The sequence below is a fragment of the Dicentrarchus labrax genome, unplaced genomic scaffold (assembly GCF_905237075.1).
Source record: "Dicentrarchus labrax unplaced genomic scaffold, dlabrax2021, whole genome shotgun sequence".
NCBI lineage: Eukaryota > Metazoa > Chordata > Actinopteri > Moronidae > Dicentrarchus > Dicentrarchus labrax.
Genome location: NW_026136702.1, coordinates 12,014,803 through 12,033,238, shown reverse-complemented (window position 1 = coordinate 12,033,238; position 18,436 = coordinate 12,014,803). Strand labels below are relative to the sequence as shown.

At 42.6% G+C, this 18,436-nt stretch overlaps 1 protein-coding gene across 9 annotated transcripts in view; it reads right to left on the bottom strand.

Moving 5' to 3' along the window:
- Positions 1–18,436, bottom strand: part of zmiz1a (zinc finger, MIZ-type containing 1a) — a 98,728-nt gene that overhangs the window by 8,049 nt on the left and 72,243 nt on the right. For 4 of the 9 annotated variants that reach the window (XM_051426997.1, XM_051426952.1, XM_051426963.1 and 1 more), the window contains 6 exons: positions 9,954–9,989; positions 3,604–3,739; positions 1,354–1,468; positions 985–1,205; positions 695–896; positions 264–545 (listed from right to left, as the gene is read on the bottom strand). In XM_051426997.1, the coding sequence (XP_051282957.1) occupies positions 264–545; positions 695–896; positions 985–1,205; positions 1,354–1,468; positions 3,604–3,739; positions 9,954–9,989 (992 nt within the window). Of the gene's footprint in view, positions 1–263; positions 546–694; positions 897–984; positions 1,206–1,353; positions 1,469–3,603; positions 3,740–9,953; positions 9,990–13,320; positions 13,825–13,877; positions 14,038–18,436 lie in introns of those variants that run through there. The other 5 variants (XM_051427017.1, XM_051427011.1, XM_051427019.1 and 2 more) reach the window with 5 other exon arrangements.

Below are 18,436 nucleotides of genomic sequence, written 5' to 3'. Positions count from 1 at the left end.
AGTTTTTATGAAACTCCGGCTCATGTGGGTGATATCACTGGCACGAATCTTACTCGCTCACATCAAAAAACGTATTTTGATGCACATATTGATCTGTAGTAGATGAAAGAAAGCGTAGCAAACGGAATGAGGAAAAACTTACATGAAAGATGTGAAAAGTAAGAGAGATACAAAGGGGTCTGGTCTAGACTTTAAATAAATTTAATAAAACTGTGTAACCCATAATCTCCAGATTGTTTTAATTATTGGATCTTTCCGCTCACCTCTCCAGGATATGGCCTTTTCATCCCTTGCATGGGTATGCCCTGTCGAGGTCCACCAGGGTACCCTTGCTGAGGCATCCTTTGGCCGTGAGCTCCAAAAGGCCCCATGCCTGGGGTTCGAGGCTGGTTCATGCCCATGGGAGGCCCACTCATATTAGGGTTGTTCATGGCTGATCCCATGCTGGCTGGATTCATACCTCCAGGGGGGCCTCGTGGGCCAGGCTGGTTCATGAACTGGCTATTGTAGGCCTGAGTGGGGCCCATTTGGAACGATGAACACATCTGGAGGTACAACAGGAGGTTTCAGTGTTAAATATGATTATTTTGGATTTCCAGCAGGTGGGTGGATAATAGGTTCCTGTGTATATTTGTTTATCTATTTTGGTAAGTGGTTACAGCTGTAAACATCTGTTAGCAGGTGTGTACTGTACCTGTCCATATTGGTTCATATCTTTATTCTGGGTTTCCTGCAGAGCTGCCACCGTGGCTGTTGCCGTGGCCGTTGCTGTAGCAGCAGCGGCAGCGACAGCAGCAGCTGCAGCAGCGGCGGCTGGCTGGGTGAAGTCACCAGGGGGACGTGAGTGGGAGGTCATTCCCATACCTCCTGGAGGGGCATTTGGGCCTCCAGAATAACTGTAAAAAAAACACAGAGCACATGTTTTAATCATTATGTTACATTTTATTGCTTCATTTTTTTTTTAAAAGAGAGTCGCTCTCTTACCTCCCGCTGTATCCCCCAGGACCTCCAGGGTAGCCAGGCCTTCCGTACATGCCCTGCTGCATGTACTGTTGGTTGGAGCCTCCTTTGTTTGGAAACTGTTGCTGCTGAGCATTGAACTGGGGTGAGTTGAGCCCTGCTGCACTGGCAGACATACCTGATCCCATAGGGTTACCTCCAGGATTCATAGGGTTATTGCTATTTGCCATTGGGTTACCTAGCACCTGGGTTTAATAAAGCGTGACACAGGGAGATAACATATCCATTAGGTTTGTCAATGAAACAAAGGAGATCAACCTTCTGAGTCAAGTATTGATTGTGTGTTAGAGCTTATATAATGACAGACTGAATGCTGTTCATGCATGGACATACCTGACTTTGTGACGTATTGGTCACACCCCACACTGTTGTAACCACAGACAATGACCCAGGGGGCTGGTTGGTGTTTTGTTGCCAGGGGACAGAGTCATAGGGAAAGGATCCATCACTGGAAAGTAGATCAAAACAGAACATGTGCCTGATGTCACTTGAAGTTTCAATTGGCCAAGAAAAGTACCAATAGAAAGCCAACAGAGTTGAATATCAGTCCAAAAATGTGAATAATTTGGGAATTCTTCTTGCCAAAATGTTAGGCAATTTGAAGGATTTGGCATTCAATTTCAAAACACGTTTTCAGCCAGGACATGTGCTAATGGCTGCACAGTGAGCTGAGTAAAAAGCTCCAAATGAGCCGACAAGGGGTTGCATGCCCACACACACCACTAAAAACTAAATATGATTCAATTATTTCTTTGAGTTGTTGAAATGCCTTTGGATATGGATAGGTAGAGAGCAGTTGGAATGTTTAACATTTAGATTTAAAACAAATATCAAGGCAAAATATGAGAGTCTGTTACATATAATAAACAAGCTAAATCCTCATGGGGAGAGGCAAGTGGCCAGTGGAGTGGGAAGGAACTGCTGTTTTTGGAGAGCAGCTTGTTTTCGCTCAGAGGTTAGCTCTTGGAATGGACGACGTGTTCAATATTTCCTCATAAAGGCACAACATTATCCCAAGATCCTCAGCAGAGGCAAACAGGACTCTTGGCTAACTAGAGGCTTTCTTAGAGAGAGAGGGGGAGAGAGAGAGAGAGAGAGAGAGAGACATGAGCACACAATGTTCTCCAAAGACATTACTTCACAGCTCTCTTCCCTGCCGGTTTGTCACTCCACCCCAAATCACTTCGGCTCCACTCAAAGTAATTCTGGCTCAACTCCAAACAATGGGAATCTTGTGTGCATTGGTGTGTGCGCATTACATAAGCACTGAATGTAAGATAATACCTTAATAAAGACCAGAGCCACTGAATGCTGTCTCTTAAAGATACTAAAGTGAACCTTAGTAATGGTTACTGAATTAGTTTGGTGGTATAATTTAAGAGAATGCATCTAAAAATGGGAAAAGCAGAGAAAAGGGGACATCAAAAGCTACCTTGAAAAACTCCCGTGAAAATAATGGCAGGTACCAATTTGTCAGTTTTGGTACCTCTACCACTTAGTCTGTCACAGAAAATTCTAAATCTTTAATTACATGCAACCATATAATTTTCTTTTCTTTCTCTATTTCTTTTGTTTATATCTCTCTACATCTTCCTTGATACATACACCTCCCCACTTACCCACATCACCCATCAACACTCACACCACCAACACAACACTTCATCTAATTTGTTGTGCTTTAGTGACTGTTATTGTCATCGTATACATGTTGTGTTAACCTGTTTAATCACCTGTTGTGTGATGCTTAAAATAAAATAAAAATGCCTGCATTGTAACACTGTGTACCATTTTTGGTAGAACGCATATGTTTGAATCTAAAAGCAGAGTGGATGGACACAAAGAGGAACTCCTCTGTAGGCTGTAGCTAGTTGAGATCCAAAATTAAAGCATTGAAAACTATGGAAAAACCTTTATTAACACTATATATGTGGGTTTTTAAGTCAAGAAGTTTGTGTTGCTGAATAAAAGAAGTTGCATGTCAGCTGTCTGTTTGCACTGTGATTTTGTATTGATGTCTATCAAAGGGCTTAAGTCAGATTGACAGAGTTAACCCCACTGTTGGCTTCTTTAACAGACAGGTGACAGAGGGCACCCATGTCTCACTCACTCACTCACTCACTCACTCACAGTATCTATAGCTGGTGGTATTAAATAAACTAGTGCAATGTCAAGGTTTTTTTCCTTTGGATATTATGTATGCGTGGGACGGATGTAGGCTGGGGCTCATGTTGGTGTGTGCGGTGGGTCTTTGTGAGCACATCACTGATTTGTGTTGAAAATAATCATAAAACTAGTATTGGATGTATCTGATGTATTCTACATTGAAGTTATTTAAATGCAAGTGACTCATATCTTCCAGTTCACAGCTGCCCTTCGCTGATTTTATGGAGCATAGTTTCATTTGCCCTTCATACTAATCTTTTTTGCTTTTTTTTTGGTTATATGGTGACCCCGGGCCAAAAAAAAGCTTCAACTTGCAAGGTAGAAAAACAGTACCCTTGTACTGAAAATCTGGGGTTCACTGCAAGATAAGCACAGTCTTCATTCATCTGACAGGAGATGTGTCAGAGACTCCCCACTGACCTGTGTGTGAGGCCGGGCTTCATGCTGTTCATGCTGGGCTGCATGGGGACTTTTCCCTGCGGTTCGTTCTGCCTGTTCTTCTGGTGACGCAGCAGGAGGAGACGACCCAGCTCCTCGCACCACGACGACAGCAGGGCTGCAAGGAGAAAAACACACAGACACACACATATGCACATGCATTAGTCTCCCCTCAGCACTCAAACACACATACACACACACACGTTTGTCTGCATGGGTCTGCGCTGTGTATTCATGCAGCTTCAAGTGCATGTTTAAGGTTCTATGTGTGAATGATCAAATGGGAAAATAAAGATTTTCATCTTAGACTACACTTATAACATACTTTTTCAACCTCAGATGAATAGATTTAGATCTCTCAACAGTGCTGTATACTAAATTGCATGCTTGTGTCCTGAGCCTGGATCGCTAAAGCCTCCAGGGGGCAGCCTAACTCAAAGAACCTACATCGATTATTTGCCTGTGTGGATTTCAACACAGTTACATCACACCATCTCTACCTGCAGAGTAAAATATAAACTGAAATCGTTGTACAGCACCAAGGACCTCCCAGTTTTTCTGCCACAGAGAGGGAGAGGCTGAAATGGAGCGTGGGAGCCAGACAGAGACAGAGTGATCAGGGTTACAGATATGATCTATGTAGGAAGGGAGAAATGGTGATATCTTTACTCTCCTCCACTTTCTTCATCACCACAACTCGGTTCTTCTCCACATTTTCCATGTCCCCGCAAAGGACTAATCATACTGTGCAGCATTCTTATCCTCCTCATGAAGACAAGAGTTGAGATATTTTATGTCGTGCCAATTTTATTTTATTTTCACCAATGCCAATCAACTTGTCTTTCTTGAATCAATCATCAGTCTTGTGTGGCTTATTTAAACACACTGCCTCTTGATTGTAGAAAGTTGTCTTGACAAACAAACAAAGGAAAGATTACTGTGTTCAGTACCTAATTGAATAATTTAAGATGCTATTTTTAGCCTTGTAGACCCAGATACACCAGCTTTCAGGAAGTGCTGTTACCAGGGTTGGCGTTTCAAGAATGTAGAGTTTTTGAAAATGTTGGTACCCTGAAGAAAGATAATTGGCATGGCATTATGAAGCTTCACAAGGCCACAAACACACAAATGTCTTCTAAATGAAATGAAAATTAAAAACACATTGTGGTAAATGGAAAGAAATTAAGCAATTGGTGTGATTTTGAAATATAAACCCTTTTTTTTTTAGCAGTCTATAGTGAGCTGCGCCATCCGTGACCTTACAATATACCAAATCTATATTGCTTGAGCTAATAATGTATAATATCTGATCCGACAAGATACTATTTACAAAGACAAACAAAAAAGGGATAGGAGAGAGGGGAAGAATAAAAAAAAAGAGGAAAGGAATGAAGAACAAAGCAGAGGAGCAGTAACATTTTCTTCTGGAGGGTGGAGAGAGCCAAGCCTCCTAGTTAAAGAGGAATTATTCCACCCTGCCATTACAGAGAGCTTATCTCCCCACTAAATCACCACCTCCACACCGAGGGACTGTCTCTTCAACTGGCAACCCACCATTTAGACCTAAAGATCAGCTTCAAGCACAAGTGATGGAGTCGCTCTAAGAGTGAGAGAGAACTACAGAGAGGCAGAGGAGAAAAGAGAGTGGTGGTGACTTATCATATCAGTGTGGCTACGAGCGACCAAATCTAACAAGCGGCCAAGGCCAGAAGTCAGTCATAATAGAGTGAGGGTCCGCTCGGAGCGACGTGCATATTTTAGCAAGCTTAGTGCAGTGTACATGACCTTGTTTTCACCTCACTGTCAGCCTGTGTTAAAACCCTCTGCCAACACCATCACACACCCACAACTACCACACGCTATATCTCTTTACTCTGCATTAAATGGCGTTCTCCATACTGCCCACACCCACATTCCTCTCAGTCATTTTTTACATTTTCTGTTGACAACTGTTCCATTGTGATCCATCTGTCTAAGCTATTATTAATTAAGGTGTTTTGTTAACTTCGCTGATAGAGTACAAGAGGATCTGATGCCAAGAGCACAGCCAACAAACAACGTGAGAATATAAAGGCAAAGTCTGTCTCGTTTTTCCTATTCCCATTTCATTTACACTCAATCCACATAGTTGAACCACGCACTTGCTACTGAGGGCTCTAATAGCTGAAGCTGAGATGAGCCAAGGCAAACTGCTTGAAAGCTTTCTGTTAAAAACGTATTTCCTCTATCTACCCTCTATCTTTACATCAGTGGCTTCCACAGTCATAGATCAGCCCCAGAGTGTTTATTAAAACTATGCAGAAAGTAAAAAACGCAGGTGAACTAAGTGTTACATGATACATGATGCTAAGTTGAATCACTGTAAACCAAAATGCTGAGAGTTTCTATCACAACATTGACTAACAACATCCTAAAATAATGACTTTGCTTCGTGAGGAGCAAACTGTGCGACAGGTGAGGTTAAAGACAGAAAATGGTTCTAGTTTTTCCTCCTCACACAAAGCGAAATGAACTCTGCATGTAATATGAATATTAAATGGCGAGCTTAGCCTAGCTTTGCCCAAACACTGGTTATCTGGAGGATCGAGTAGCAGCTCTGCCGAACGTCAGTGCTATTTGATAATGCGTTGACATGACAGTTAACAGTTGAGTAAGAAAGTAGAGAGACGTAGCTTCAGAGTGTCACATCAGGCTTATCAGGAGCTGGCAGTGCTGCCTGAGGGCGCCTTCTTGGGTTTGTTGGTCTAATATTGACAATGTTTTCATCCTGATTACATACGAAATAACACGAACGATAACACTGTAGTTTTGAAACCTGCCTGTAGGAGCCTGTGAAGAGGAATCAGTTGGCTTCATCTGGTATTTTGTTTCTTTGTTAATAACAATCGTGTCTGTCTAAAAATGGAAATTACATCACAGTTTACTTAGACATGCCATCCCTCGTCGGAGATGTTTAAAGGTGTACTTCCATACCTTTGAGAGAAGCTGCTGCTGATCCCGGTAATTGAGTTTATCTAGGCTAATCTCACCATTCATGCCTTTAAACATCAAGCAGAGCTATCAAAATGCATCCATGACTGCTTAAGAAGCATTTCCAATTATGCCTTTAAATACACAACTACTGCTCTGGGTGACACTCAAGGCTTATTCTGAAGCTGCTGTGTCATGTTCAGGTGTTTTTATTGGATTCTCTGTTACCATGACACAGAGACCTCTCACTAACAAGTGACCTGTTCTGTCCTCTACCAGCAGAGAGAGCAGAACATAAGCTGATTTTTCAGGAAACTCTCCTGACCCCCTGCGAACAGCTCCATTTCTTAGAAGCTGCAGCTTTTAATTGAGTAATGCCCAGAGACATATGGACCCTCCTTACTCAGGCTGTATTTAATGCTGTATGGGTGACTGATAGCAGGAGCCCCGGCTCATTCTAACCTCACCTCTCAGCCCCTCTGGGAGCAGCAGGGAGGGAGAGTAAGCCCTGGTAACAGGCTGCAAGGCCCATTAACTAATGACAGAGTATGTGTACAAGTCCTCTTTTACAAGGAAACCCCAATGCTAATTACTATGAACTCTCATAGTGCTGTGTGTGTGTGTGTGTGTGTGTGTGTGTGTGTGTGTGTGTGTGTGTGTGTGTGTGTGTGTGTGTGTGTGTGCAAGCATTCGTGTGTATCTGTGTGCGGTAAAAGCCTTCGAGGATATAATTTTGCCGGTTAAATCACGACAGATTGCTAACTATCGGATTCTAGGACACTTTAAATGTGTGCACCCCACATTACCGATGAACACCTGACATGATTTAAATGTGAATCCCTAGATACACCACATGTATGCAATAGGCACATCAAGTTTGGGAAGGCGACTGAGATACCCTCACCTCTCCATGAACTGATGTACTGTTTAGCAAGGCAGTTAACACTCAACTCGTTCAGCAGCTTTAGCCTGTGCAGTGGAGGGGAGCAAGCTAAAATGGCCTAATTTTGAGGCAGCGCATGTCAAATGCTAGTGATGAAGTGAACTTCCACCCACTGAAATGGGTATTTCAATGGGTGCAAAAAGGTTTTATTCTTTCCTGCATCCAATCAGTAATTCTGTAGCTCATGACATCCTCTGATTTATAAGGGCAGTAGAGCTCACCAAGCATGGAGAACATTTTGGAGGGAAAAAACAGCCCATGTCTCAATGCAAACGCTAGTATTCGAGTCTATTTTTACAACTTTGGCTGGTAAAGCTGCACAGGCACTCCAACATGGCATAAACACATTTTAAGTATTCTACCACCAACTAAGTGTGACACAGATCACTTAAATATGACAAAGTGTGGGAAAAAAACAACACTTTAGGTGTAAAGTAAAATTATATGTATGTGTAAATGGGTGTTATGGTATATTTACATATATGTGACAATTAAGCAGGCAAAGGTGGTGTCTAGTGTTGTGCTGGGTAACACCATCTCACTATGTTGTTCATTGTTCATTTTTTTAAACAATGTCTATCAGCAGAGGTGTCCCCCCCCAAAACTTTTTTTTTTTCCAAATTCTTCATAGCATAATACGGAGAGACTGCAGCAACTGTGTATTAAAAAGCCCTCTGTGCTTTCTCAAAATCAATTATAGCTATGAGTTTGTTTCCCCAAAGCAAACACAAAAAAAGGTAGCACCCTAGTGGTAATACAATAAAAAGAATCAGCTCATGTCTTGATCTTTTTGGTGAATTTTAACTATTTGACTGACAAAACTTCTAATGAGTTTTGGCGTCAAGTTTTCAAAGCCTTCATCACAGTGCCCTGGAGTGCAACTTTCATCCTGAATTTGTTTTGGGGAAATAAAACAAAATTGTTTCAAGGTTTGTTGTTTGTAAGGTTTTTTTTTGGCTGCACTGCACCCCACTGAAATTTAGTGCAGGAAAAATGTGTATCAGTGTTATCAGTGATATGTCACTGATATGATCTCATGTAGCAGCTGCACGACTTTGCTCCTTTGTTCATTCTTAAAGTCATGTTTTAGGTGCTACATCCAAGAAACCTGTTGTAAAGGAGATGTTACATGAGACTGTTGCAGCTTCCTTTGTTTGGATGATAATACAAAGCAAGGATTGGTGGCAATTAATGGCACTGAAGAAGTTTTCTAAGTTGAGAAATAAGATGTTTCTTATAGATGCATGAATGACTACATTCACCAAAACCCTGTGCGTGCTGCCAAGGACTACACTAGGAGGCTCAGTTATACAGCCAGCTACGTTGGTTTGCACCAGAAAGGTTTGTGTAGTATTCTGCAAGAGCATTCTGCTAATTGTGCAAGATTTAATCAGTCTAAATATATTAGATCAATCTTGAGATGGAATGCACATCCCTGCCCTCAGACTGTACATCCTCACATCATCTCTGGTTCTGAAATTACCAAAACTCTGGGTATCAATATGCTAAATTCTGATTACCAACACTGGTCAAGCCAGGCTTTGATAGAGACATATAATACCGTGCATGCAGCCCTTCTATAATTTTTTTTGAACAACACAGACAAAGGAGGAAATACTACATGACAAATTACACTTTCTGAGCATGAACACTGCAGCACTAGACAGAAGCCTTCTGAGACAATGTGTGGGATGATAAAAAAGAAGCAATTTATAATTGATATCATAGGCAGAAGTCTGCAAAACACTGGCAGGTAGGTCTATGCTGTGTGGGTACAAAATATTATGCAAAATACAAATATGGAGGGGATATAAAATCCTGCGGAGAAAAAAAAATAAAGTCATGCTTTTTGCAGAAGTGTAATGGAAGCCATTTAAGCAGTCAATGATATCCCCCATCCTGCCCCCTCTCTGTTCAGCCAACTTCTTCCAAGAGAAGAGCATATCAAATGGGCTTTAGTCTCAACAGCTTGGAGGCAGAAGAACTCAAACATGCCCTGCAGAGAGACAGCTCTGTGTCAGAAATCACACTCAACCAAAACCAGGCCTTTAATGTAACTAACTGTTCGCACGTATTTGAATATTCCAAATCTGAAACGGCCTCTAACTTAAAATGTGTTTTTTTTTGTGTCTTTTTTTTATTTATTTAATTAACTTTTTTTATTTTCCATGATTTTGTTTTGCTCATTTGCATTGGTAAAACAATGCAGTTTTCTTATCTGGCTGGTTTGACAGAATTTCATCCACGACCTCTGGCAGTACACCAGACATGAGGATAGAAGGGGGGAGAGGATGGATGGAAGGATGCTAGACAGAGGACAGGTGGAGATGGAGGGAGTGGGCAGATCCCCTCCTCCCCAGGATGTGTGTGGGTCACAAGCCAAAGAGATGCTGCAGCCCAGAAGGGAGGATAGCTCTACCTGAGTCACTCTGACATCTCCTGCAGGTGCTGGTTTCTGTGGGGTTCAAATTACACATTTTTAAACGGGGCAGAGTTATCAGAATCAGCATGAACACCAAACATAATGCAGTATGACGACTAGATCTGGCTAAAGGTGCGAAATGTTGGAGTTCGGGTGGGAAATGTGGGCTCTCCATGTCGCATGTGGCCACAAAACAAAACAACAAACAGTCTGTTACATTGAATGTATTGCGGGGCGTGTCTAGTTATTAAACTGAGCTTGATTGAGACTTCCTGCAAAGATTAACATTTTCTACTGTAGCATAGTATTTTTAGGTCAGATACCCTCAATTTTTATATACAACTAGTTAGGGACTCCTTGCACTAGAATGCAAAGCTCATATCCTTTGTGTATTACTTGATGTCCATTTTCAAATTCATTTAGAAAAGGAATGAGTTATCGGTAACGTTTTGCCAAATCGATTTATAATCCCAAAGCACACTTACACCCTAAACTACTCTTACCCTGTACACCCTGTTCCCTACAAACTCTCCTGACATTAGTGCCGCAGCTAACAAATATTTTCTTTATCGATCAATCTGATGATTATTTTCTCAATTAATCAAAAACAAATCAAAATAGTTGCTGATTAACTTTCTTTTGCCTAATCGCTGCCACTCTACCTAATGAGGTATTTTTTTTGTATCCTGTGCGTGGAGTGACATAACAGACCACATCAGTTACACGGCACTACAGGTTTGCTTTGGGTACATTTGTTATGACAGGGGTTACAGCATTGACCTGTGGATCTGACCTACATCCTCGCTGGGATATGAAATTCAGGTGGCCGGTGTATCTGCGTCACATGCTCGGTGAGTCAGCACGTCCTGCTTACAGCACTAAGCCTGGGGGTCACGACCTTCCACATCTGTATCAGAGAACTGTCACAACACTCACGATGATCCTACATATGATCACACACCCATTATCCACATCTGAGTCACACAGTAAATATATGCACAGTTGCACTCAAAGGCATAAAAGTATACAGGGAAATACACATTGGCACACAGGTATGTGGACACAAGCATACGTACAAAAACAGAAAGAAAAAAAAGTAAATATGGAAACTGAAGTCTGTGTTGGTGTGTAAACAAACACAGTCAGTGTCTGGGCTTTGTGAAGATGTGCTTATATAGTAAAGCGCCTCAAACACGGCTAGGAAGAGCATCCGAGAACAGCGAGCTGTGAATGAACTGCTCTTATCAGCCATGCACAGCTCCCCACCACTGGAGGGGAACTAGTAAATATCACATGCCTAATAATAACCAGACACACTACTCTTCCAAACTTCCACAATATGACTGTTGTTCCTCCAATGAAATCATTAGGGTGAAAAAAACGCAATCAAGAATTCTGAGATTTCCTTCCGGCTGCTGTTTCATAATATAAGACTGTGATTAAAAAGTGATGAGATTCCAGTGGTGCCGCTTTTACAGGTGAATTAGTAAAGGAAGAATCGGCCATGAGAAGAAGTCAACACACCTTGACTGAAGCGCTGAATAAATATAGGAGCGATTAACAAGAAGTGTTCCATGCAAGAATTCTGCATTGCCTGGGGTGCTGAGAGCTCCACCCTCACTCCTATCAATACTTGCCATCAGTTGGTCCTACCAGAAATTCCTTTCTCAATTCTCAACAACTTTACTTGGACATTTGCTTTCAGCGCTAGGAGGGAGGGATGTCAAGCATGGCAATGATTCACAGAAAGAGCAGAAACAAACTGCAAAAACAAACCGTAGGCCGCACACATACAGTTCAAAGTCAAATGTCATGAATGAGTCACTAAACAGCCTGATGGGAAGTGCTCAGAGTGCAGTCAAAGGAGGTCAAAGTGTGTAGCATAAGCGATACAAACAAAGGAGGAAGGCGAGAGGGGGAGAGCTGCTGCATGTGACTGAGGTTGAGGATGCAGACGGTTTCAGTAGTTTACACCCTGCTCAGGCTAACAGGAAGTGCTGCAGCTCCATGGCGGCTATCTGGAAGTCGTGTTGTGTTGTAGTATTGTCTACATAGGTCAGTGGAAGATTGTGTTATTGTCTGCACGAGCCGTTTGCTAATTAAGTTGTCAGTTTTAAGGTTAGATCAAACACTGATTGAATAGCCTGCAGCATCATGTCGTTTTTATTGCCTGGCTGCCCTTTACTCCTTCACGTGAAGAAAGTGTTGTTTCCCTTTATGAGACATCTGACAATAAGAGGTACATTAAGTACTTCTAAAACACAATTGAAAGACTAAAACAAAAAAAATGTCCTTCCATGACTACACTCCCCCCTCCTCCACTTCCTTCTTTCCTAACGAGTGGACAGGCAGACAGGCTCTGGCTCCGAGCACAGGTCAACAACTTAAAAAAGAACCCACAGTGGAAAAGTGGGCCATCTTCTCCTGACATAGAAACACATACACTTGCACTCTTCACACCAACATGGATAAGTGCTCCTGTAGGTGCCTTAAACTGGAAGTTGTTCAGTGTATGATGCTGTCTATAGTCACCACAACTCACATTGTCTTTATTCTATACATCAAGGACGACAATGGAAATGAATTTTTGAATTTGCATATATCAGCAAATTAATTTATTTGCATGTTTGTTCTAAGTAAAGAATTATTGTGAAATCAAATCTAATTTCTCTTACCAGAAGCATGACCTACAGTCCCCTTCAGAATAACCCAAACCCACCATAAACCCCAAACTTAACTTTCTCATGCCCAGCCTTGATACAAGACATGAAGAATAAAACATAACCACAACCGTATCCCTAAAGAACAGAAATAAGCCAATACATCGCCAATGTCAATGTATGCTTGTGCACACAGACAAAAACCCACTCAGAGTAACCCCATGACAGAACAGCATGTAGGTCAACCTGTGGTCAGCTGATCTGTCCTGATCCTGTCTAGTGTGAGCGGCCAGTGCTTTAGACTACAGTCACTCTGGCACACCAGACAAGATAGAAGCCCATATTATTCATGGCCTAAATTATAGTTGCAACGGACACAACACTGTCAAAGCACAGTTGGAAATAACAGTTCTGCATCTAGTCTATTTGTGTGTACTTTAAAGAGAAAAACAAACTAATTCTGCTTTAATTACTGCAATTGCATTATTAATTAATTAATGTGCAACGTCTTAGACCCCAATCAACTGCTCAATTGGCCTCTGTTAACCCCTGATATTGCCCCATGCATGCATACACACAAGAGATAATAAACCAAATAGTTTTGTGCAGAGATACACACATAGACAGCACACACACAAACACAGACACACACACACACACACACACACACACACACACAGACACACACACACACACACACTTACCCAGAGCCAAGCAAAGTCCCTGCACATCTCATCTCATTCCCTTCATAGTGCAGAGAAAAGACTCAAGTGTCACAAATGTTCCTGTTCCCGCAGAGGCCAGTGGCAACTCTCAAAGCTTTTGCTGCTTCCAAGCCTCCTGCCTGTGCCTTCTCACTCTCACTCTCTGCACATATCCCTTACTCTGCTCACTCTTTCTTTCTTACTTCCTCTCTCTTTTTCTTTTGCTCACTCTCTTTCTCCTCCCCTGCTCTCTGATCTGTCTTTTTCCCTTGTCCAGCGTCTGCACAATGCACATCAATTATTCAGAGGCAGTCTCCCGGTTTCTCCGGCTTATCCAATCAGAGCAGGGCTCTGCACTAATGGGCTCCTGCTGTACCTGCTACCGGCTCCAACACACTCTCGAGACAGCGGGGGGGAGGGAGGGAGAGAAATAGACAGAGGGAGCAGAAGAGACAGCCGAGGAGGAGGGAGGATGAGAGGAAGAGATAAAGACAGCAAGCCGACGCAGACAAACAGGAGTAGAGATAGAGAAGGCAAGATATTCCAGTGCTTCTCACCTCTGTCGTGAGGTGCTGTTATTGATGTGCTCAGCCTAGTCTGTCTAGCGCTCCATTGCCCTGTTTCTCTAAGCTGCCATCACACACTTAGACAGTGCACACAAAAACATGCACACATGCATAATCCAGCAATGCGACTGGCATTTGTCAGGAAGGGGAAAAAAACAGAAGAAACAAAAAAAACCCTGCAAGCTCAGATAGCACACTTGCATACATGGGAGGAGCTTAATATGCTGTGCAGGCTGGCTGGAAGCCAATAGCATGAGAGAGGAAGTGGAAGAAGAAGAAAGAATGAGGTGTAAAGATCAATTTATTCAAAGGCAGACCAATAGTAAGTTATCAGCCTTATCAGAGAGGGGATTCTCTGGACAATCTAACCTGACAACGTCCCCCCTGTCTTCATCAGAGGCCACTTTGTAAATCCAACTAACAAGACACATCAGAGGCTGAGTGCAACTGAATCAAAAAGGAGGCAGGTTGAGGGTGAATCTGAGTTCATCTTCTCTTTGCCTGCCCCTAACATAACCCAACATGGCAAAAAAAACAATATGCACCAATGAACAGGAAAGACCTAAGTTGTCATTGTTCTCTCTCTCTCTCTCTCTCGTACCAAACTGTTAAGATGTGCTGTACAGCCAAAGAGCGGGAAAGCCCACTGGCCTTGTGACAGCAGAGGGAAGTTGTCTTTCGTGTGGCCTTTGTGTGACAGACAGTCAGTCATCAACAGTTTCACAAATGTCCCACGCACAATTGAAACACACACAACGGAGGCATTGTTGGACAGAAATATAACTTGAAAAGGGTGTGTCAAAAGCCCCTGGGGGATGATGGGTGGGTGGGGGTGGGGGTTTGAGTCCTGAGGTGTGGGTGCCAGATCAGTCAACTCTGAACAAAAGATGGATTTAAATCATTTGCTCATCTGGTTTTGACAAGAACAAAGTCTTCTGTGTACCACGTAGGACCGCACTGGCAGCTCAGCTGGGATATTACCAAAATGAATTTACTTGCAACTGTGTAAACCAAACCAATTAAGTAGCAAGTGATAGAGAACCCAATCAGCCAGTGGCAGCGAATACCTAATAAGTATTTCCCCATGAGCTTTATTTCTATAAACTTAATAGTGAAGTTCTGAAGGTAGTTTTGGCTTGCAAAGGGGTTTCATCATCTAAGGCAAACCACTGGAGAGTGTCAGAGGAGAGGCCCGCCTGCTAAAAATAAACCCTGTTTCCTGTTAATAATTCAGTGCGCTGCTCTTACTCAGCAGTAATTAAATATAAAAGTCTGTAAGGTTGATTGGGTCAGTAACAAAGGATGCCTACACCTTCCTCTAGTTCTACACACACAGCTCAAAGATGGAAAGAAAGACGGGGTGAGAAAATCAATCAAGTGAAAGTAAATTGAGACAGGTAGGTGGAAGACATGTCAGACTGTTGTAGGCTAAAGGGGGAGAGAGAGAGAGAGAGAGAGAGAGAGAGCGCTAGAGAGACAGACAGAGAAAGAGAGAAGAGAGAGAGAGAGAGAGAGAGAGAGAGAGAGAGAGAGAGAAAGAGTGTTTGCACTCACACTGTGCAATGAATCTACACAAAGTCTAATGGGAGCACTTATTTTCAGTTGTTCATTCTCTTGCACTGATGGCTGAATTATGGGAGTTATGAGTTGGTGAAGTGTTTTTTCGTGAGCTGTGTGTGTGTGTGTGTGTGTGTGTGTGTGTGTGTGTGTGTGTGTGTGTGTGTGTGTGTGTGTGTGTGTTTTTTTCACGGGACACACGGTTAGTTACAGCCACACCCTGGAAGTTTTCTGTCACTGTTGACACAGCAGAGTGGCTGTTTTCCTGATGTGAAACACCAGATCGCCCTGTGAGCACGCTCTGTTGACTGACCGAGCGCTGACAATTCCACAGCTCTGCTGGAACAATGTCAGATGTGAGTGGGTGTGTGGGGGGAATTTACCAACCAACTAGAACAAAGCTACACTCTCTTATTATATTGTTGTTGTTGTTTTACACTCATTCTTAAATCAGCAGCAGAAGGGAAACCAACACATAAAAAAACATCAAAGACAATTATCACTTAGATAAAAGAGATCTTTAAATTCATCTGCTCTTTTCCCACAATAGTAAGTATTCACTACTGGAGCTTCACTTCCTGTGTGAATTCTAATAACATGTGATGCCAACATAAATTATTGAATCATTATTTCTTTTGAACAAGACCCAGGAACAACAAGCAGCAACCTGCATCTGACTTAAATATTAAAAGGAGGTTGAACATAGCGATCATTCCAGGGAGCAGCTACCTTTAATCCAGAGCGTGTCAAGTCATGTTGAAAACATAATACACAAAACTCAGTCACACTTAAGATTTACTTTCATCTCATTAAAACTTAACAGAAGGGGGCATTGTCAAATTGAGGAGGCAAAAAGGTTGCCATAAAAAGCGGAAACTGCCATGAGCTTGGTGACAGATTCGCTGAGGAGGGAAACTATAAAATCCTTGATAGATTACACGGCTAATCTGATTTGTTGTCTGCGGAACTTCACAGTAGCCCAACAGCTCAGAGTCTATTAGGGTTGTGTGTGTTTGTAGGGCAGCAGCACACCTATTATCTAATGAAGCTCTCAGTTGGATGTCTGATTCTGGCGGACTACATACTATTAGGACAAACATAAACAACTTTAAGAAGATTTACAAATGGACTGTGGATTTGAAAAGATTTGAAAAAGAAGCAGCGTCCATCAAGTATGACTAAACAAAAAAATCCATACCCGGAAGCTGCTCTTTGCAAGAGAGTAAACTTAAAAAAATTACATAAAATTGCTAGCTGTTACAGTCCACACTGACAGCGTTAAAGCTGTGTATCCTCGCTGGCTCTGAGAGTTAACAGTGCTAATGCTAGCTCGCCTAACAGCAGATAAGTCTCTTCACTGGCTGATTCCAGATTAGAGCAACACACTAATCCCCGCAGGCCTCACTGCAGGGTCACAATCTCCAGACAGCTCATCAGCAGCAGAAATTCTCTTCACTTCGCTCGACAGGTCTCACAGGGCAACAGTGTGTACTTTTATATCGGGAGGCACGCAACGTAAGGCGTTTGGAGCTTGAAAATAATGAATGCAAAAAAGTATTTTTTGAGATCTAAAGATGTCAAATTGTTCAACAAATAAGCAAGACTGCTTAATAACTAACTGGAAGTCATATATAACTTGCTACTTTGTTATTACTTGGAGAACTGTCTGCCTGATAGCGTAACTCACCTAGTATTTGCACACATTCTGCAGTGATGACAGTATTTTGTAGTTGTAGTGAGAAATACACACTAATTCTCAAGTTGTCAAACTGTTAAAAAAAAAAGGAGGGCAGCAATAATTGCTTCATCAATTTCCTCTCTTTAAGTGATGCTTTGAAAGAAAGCATCAGTGTGATTGATCCGCAGTCTTAAGAGTCTGCCTCTTCCCTGAGGAGCCCGCAGAGAGCATCCCAGACTCCTTGGCCCTCAGTCTGGGCTCTCAGGTGTCACATCTGCGGCCCTTTGTCGCCATGCAGGCTGTCAGAATATTGTGCTGGGGCTGCACAATTAGACACACATTCACGCATGCATACACACACACGCACACACACACACACACACACACACACACACACACACACACACACACACACACACACACACACACACACACACACACACACACAGAGACACAGACAGTAAAAACACACAAAAAAAGACAGTACAGACAGAGCTGACAGAGCAGTAAAGGCCAAATGCTTCTCTTCTCTCTCTTGTTTCTGTGAGTGCATGCATGTATCTCTGAGTTCAAGTGTGCATCACGTCTCCTCTGTCGCCCTCCCGTCTGCTTTCTCAGACAGACGTCCTTGTGAGGGAGGTAAGACGGATGCTCAGTGAGTAAGATCAGCCCTGAGTCACATCTGCCTCCCACCCCGACAGCCTGCCTGCCTGCCTCATTTGATGACTGGCCGCATCACATCTCCCATCCCTTCCCCTCCGCCACCACCCGACATAATTACACTACAGTTCCCATTTGTCCACTGTGCATAAACAGCTCTTCCTGAAACCCAGTGCTGTCTTCTATTAGATCCCAGAACCATCAGCAGGCCTGAGCATGATTCTGACTGTCAGTCAGGCCCAGACAGCCAGCCAGTCCGAGCCATGCCTGGACAACAATCACATTATCCCAACACAGGAACACAGACGGAGAGAGAAACACAGCAATCAATATTGTACACTGACGTCTGTCTGACCACTTAAGTTCCTCCCAACAAGACGCTTCCCACCGCAACTGAAAGAAGATATTCAGCTCGAGCAAATGTTCATATCATAGGACCATGTGAGCAAAAAAGAGCAGAAACTGATACATTTCTGCCTTCTGCATATTCAGTTGCAACACACTGCAGCTTGTATGAGGAATTACAGGATAAGATTTCAGATTTCAGTGCGTTACTGTCAGCACTGTCACTGCAGTTCCTGTTATGAAACAGTGACATATTCACCCTGTCAGAAAAACAAAGAAATCAGACAGTTTAATCAAAATATTTGACTCT